The following is a 3,210-nucleotide window of genomic DNA, read 5'->3' as shown; positions in this document are numbered from 1 at the left end:
ATGGAAACAACTTGACCAAAAATCTGTCACAGAATTTTGAGACCCATTAAAACAAGTTTAATGAGAAATCTGTGTTGGTCAATGCTGAAAGTTAACTGAGTGCATACAACAAAGGTGCATGGTGTCCCCATGTTCCTAGGGATTGATTTCTGGACATCTGGCTTGACAGCAGGAGTCTACCCAACTATCTCAGAGGCCATTTTGTAAACTAAATTACCCTGGTTTGGGTTAGCTTCAAAATCTTACTGGTTAGGACAAACTAATGAAATTCACATGTATCAACCCCACCTCAGTATATAGTCGGTGGCAGACATGGGTGCTGTTTCAGTTTGGATCTGTGTGCAGTAGGTCAAGACTGTAGGGCATGTAGTTAAGTTTGCTTTAGGCAGTATTGCTGGAGTAAGCTAACACATAGGATTACTGAGTGCAGTTTATGAATATTAGAAATGAAGCAAGGTTGGAGAATATCTCTCCATAATTAACCCACTTTACAAGGACCAATGTTTAGGTGGGCACAGAGTGGTTAAGCAAAAGGGCTTTCTAAGATGAACCTGCTTAATAGTATTTGTTAGCTTTGTGCTAGGATGTAAAACAGGCTGGGTAGTTTTCAAAGGGACACCCCAGCTTGAAAGGTTAAGGTAAAGGCTGGTTTGAGATTCCAGAAAATTGTATTAGAGCTTTGGTGTTAAAGTTTGCACGTTAAAATGCCTGCACTTGCCAGAAAGTCTTAATCTGAAGAATGTTCAAACATGGGCTCTAGTCCCTGGAAGTGGATTGGCAAGGCTGCATAGGATATGTGAAGCCCATGTGATCACAACAGGTGGCCTAAGTTTAGAACAGATTGAGAAGAGTGGTAATAAGCCCTTTGAAATAACCTGGGACATACATATCCAATGAAGTTCTGGGCTAAACTGAACTAGGGAATTGCTTGTGGGATTTAAGGGTTGTGCTGCAAATCATTAAAGGTTTGTCAATTCCTTTGTTCAGGTTATTGCAAGTATGACTGGTTAAAAATGGACTGCAGATAATGAAATGTAGCTTGAGTAAGCTGTTAACACCCCAAAGAATCAAGACCTACCTGAGAATTTAGAGTGAAATAGTGGGTCTGTTGGATATGAAAGTTTTTCAAACCTAGTCTGCAGGTATAAATGTACAGTTAAGTGAACTAGTGCCATCTACTGGTACTTGGAAGACAATTTACCGGGTAAAAGTTTGTGGAGCTGGGGTGGAATCCAGGGCCAAAGGCTTGGTAGGGAAGCCATCCAAGTGAGCTATATAACAGGTGTCTTCAGTCATTGCATTATTAGGATCAAATATCAGGTGAAAGCTAGTGTTGACAGTAGGCAGGCTGTTTAGGTTTTGATTATGACTTGAAATTTTCCCTCAGTTTCTGGCACATGATTTATAATAGTCCTGGGGCTATCTAATGGCCTGTCTGTACCAGGTCCACTGTACAGTACCTATGTAGGCAAAAATCTTTAAATGGAATTTAAATGAAAGCATTCTAGCTTTAAACATTTGGACTTTAATGAGGGAGGTAAAGGCTCCACATGAATAAGGCCTGTTGCTACTAGGGTTTAAAGTCACAAGTGCATTCTCAGCCCGAGTTGCATATGGGCTAGGGAGTCTTAAATGAAGCCAGGCTGGGCTTGAAAAAGGCTAGCGAGACAGAGTGCCTACTGCTAAGCCCTAGCTCCCTAGATGCACGTAGCAGAACATCCCTCAAGTTGTCCTTTGTCTACTGGCACATGCTCTATTAAAAGGGCGGGCTGTGGTGGAGCATGCCTTTAATCACAGCACTTGGGAGGCAGAGGAAGGCAGATTTCTGAGTTCGAGGCCAGCCTGGTCTACAGAGTTCCAGGACAGCCAGGTCTACAGAGAAACACTGTCTTGAAAAAAATTTATTTTTAATACTCTGGAGAATGCTGTCCCTACACTGCCTTATCTTACAGTCAGGCTAGCTACTGGGTTTAAATGAACCTCCTACTGGCAGTTTTCCTTGGGGGAAGGTACTGGGTGAACCTAGGGCCTTTGCATATGGTGGGAAGCTGTACTCTAAGCAGTGATTCTCATTCCTTTAAAAAAAAATCAGGCTCAGACAGGCCTTGAAGTTGTGATCTTCCTATCAGCCTCCTGAGAATATAATTACAAGCTTACTAGTAGTTTTGGCTCAATTTGTGAGTTTTGGAAAACTTTTCTACCAGGCATTTCTCTGAGATATAGTTTGTCTATATATATCCCTGGATGTTCTGCAACTTGCTTTGTAGATTAGATTGGCCGGGAAATCCCAGATACACCTGCCTGTGCCTCCCAAGACCTGGGATTAAAACATGTGCCACCACACCCAACTATAAAGCCAATTTTATCTAAAAAAAAAAAAAAACCCAAATGTTTTTTCCTTTCTTGAGAGAAGGTCTGCAGTCTACACTGGCTTTGAATTTGCTATGCAGGCAAGACCGGTACATACCACCACGTACAGCTGGGTTTTACTAAAATTTTCCTGGAGTCCTTACTTTAGTCTTGGCTTTTTCAGAAGCTGAGACAGGAGGATCATTTGAGCATAGGGATTTGAGGCCAGCTTGGACAAAATAATGAGACTCTTGTTTTTTTTTAAAGAATTATTTTATATATGTGAGTACACTGAGGCTGTCTTCAGACACACCAGAAGAGGGCATGGAATCTTATTACAGATGGTGGTGAGCCACTATATATAGTTGCTGGGAATTGAACTCAGGACCTCTGGAAGAGCAGTCAGTGCTCTTAACCCCTGAGCCATCTCATCTCCCCAGCCCTGTCTTTGCTTTTTGCTTTTTTTTTTTTTTTTTTAAGCCCACAGCACCCGGTATTCCCAGGCGGTCTCCCATCCAAGTACTAACGAGGCCCAAACCTGCTTAGCTTCCGAGATCAGACGAGATTGGGTGCGTTCAGGGTGGTATGGCTATAGACTGTTTTTTTGCTTTCTTAATTTACTCTTCTGAATTGAGAACTAAGCTGATACAGAGCAAATTAATGTGGCCTGTGCCTGAAATGCATTTTATGAGAACAAGGGTGCAAAGTAACATCAAAGATGGCCTTACATGTGTTTTAAGCCATTATGGTCATCACTTGGGAGTTGTTGGTTGTAGGACCTGTACCGTGAGAGGAGTGAATAGTGAGTTCTAGGTCCTGTATGAAAGGAAAGAGACATCCCATCTTGTTTTCCTGAAGGAC

General features: G+C 42.1%; 1 protein-coding gene and 1 non-coding gene across 2 annotated transcripts in view; one reads left to right on the top strand and one right to left on the bottom strand.

Annotated features, from left to right (window-relative positions):
• Window positions 1-1,003, top strand: part of Eef1a1 (eukaryotic translation elongation factor 1 alpha 1) — a 4,433-nt gene extending 3,430 nt beyond the window's left edge. Inside the window, exon 5 of the mRNA XM_031345712.1 lies at window positions 988-1,003. Coding sequence (XP_031201572.1) covers window positions 988-1,003 — 16 coding nt within the window. The remainder of the gene's footprint in view (window positions 1-987) is intronic.
• Window positions 1,004-2,827: 1,824 nt separating this feature from the next.
• On the bottom strand, window positions 2,828-2,946 carry LOC116074170. Its single transcript, XR_004112125.1, has one exon. It is a non-coding gene; the product is annotated as a 5S ribosomal RNA (ribosomal RNA).
• Window positions 2,947-3,210: the final 264 nt, after the last annotated feature.

Source organism: Mastomys coucha, unplaced genomic scaffold (assembly GCF_008632895.1).
Source record: "Mastomys coucha isolate ucsf_1 unplaced genomic scaffold, UCSF_Mcou_1 pScaffold23, whole genome shotgun sequence".
Classification (NCBI taxonomy): domain Eukaryota; kingdom Metazoa; phylum Chordata; class Mammalia; order Rodentia; family Muridae; genus Mastomys; species Mastomys coucha.
This window is presented reverse-complemented; position numbering and strand designations above follow the sequence as displayed.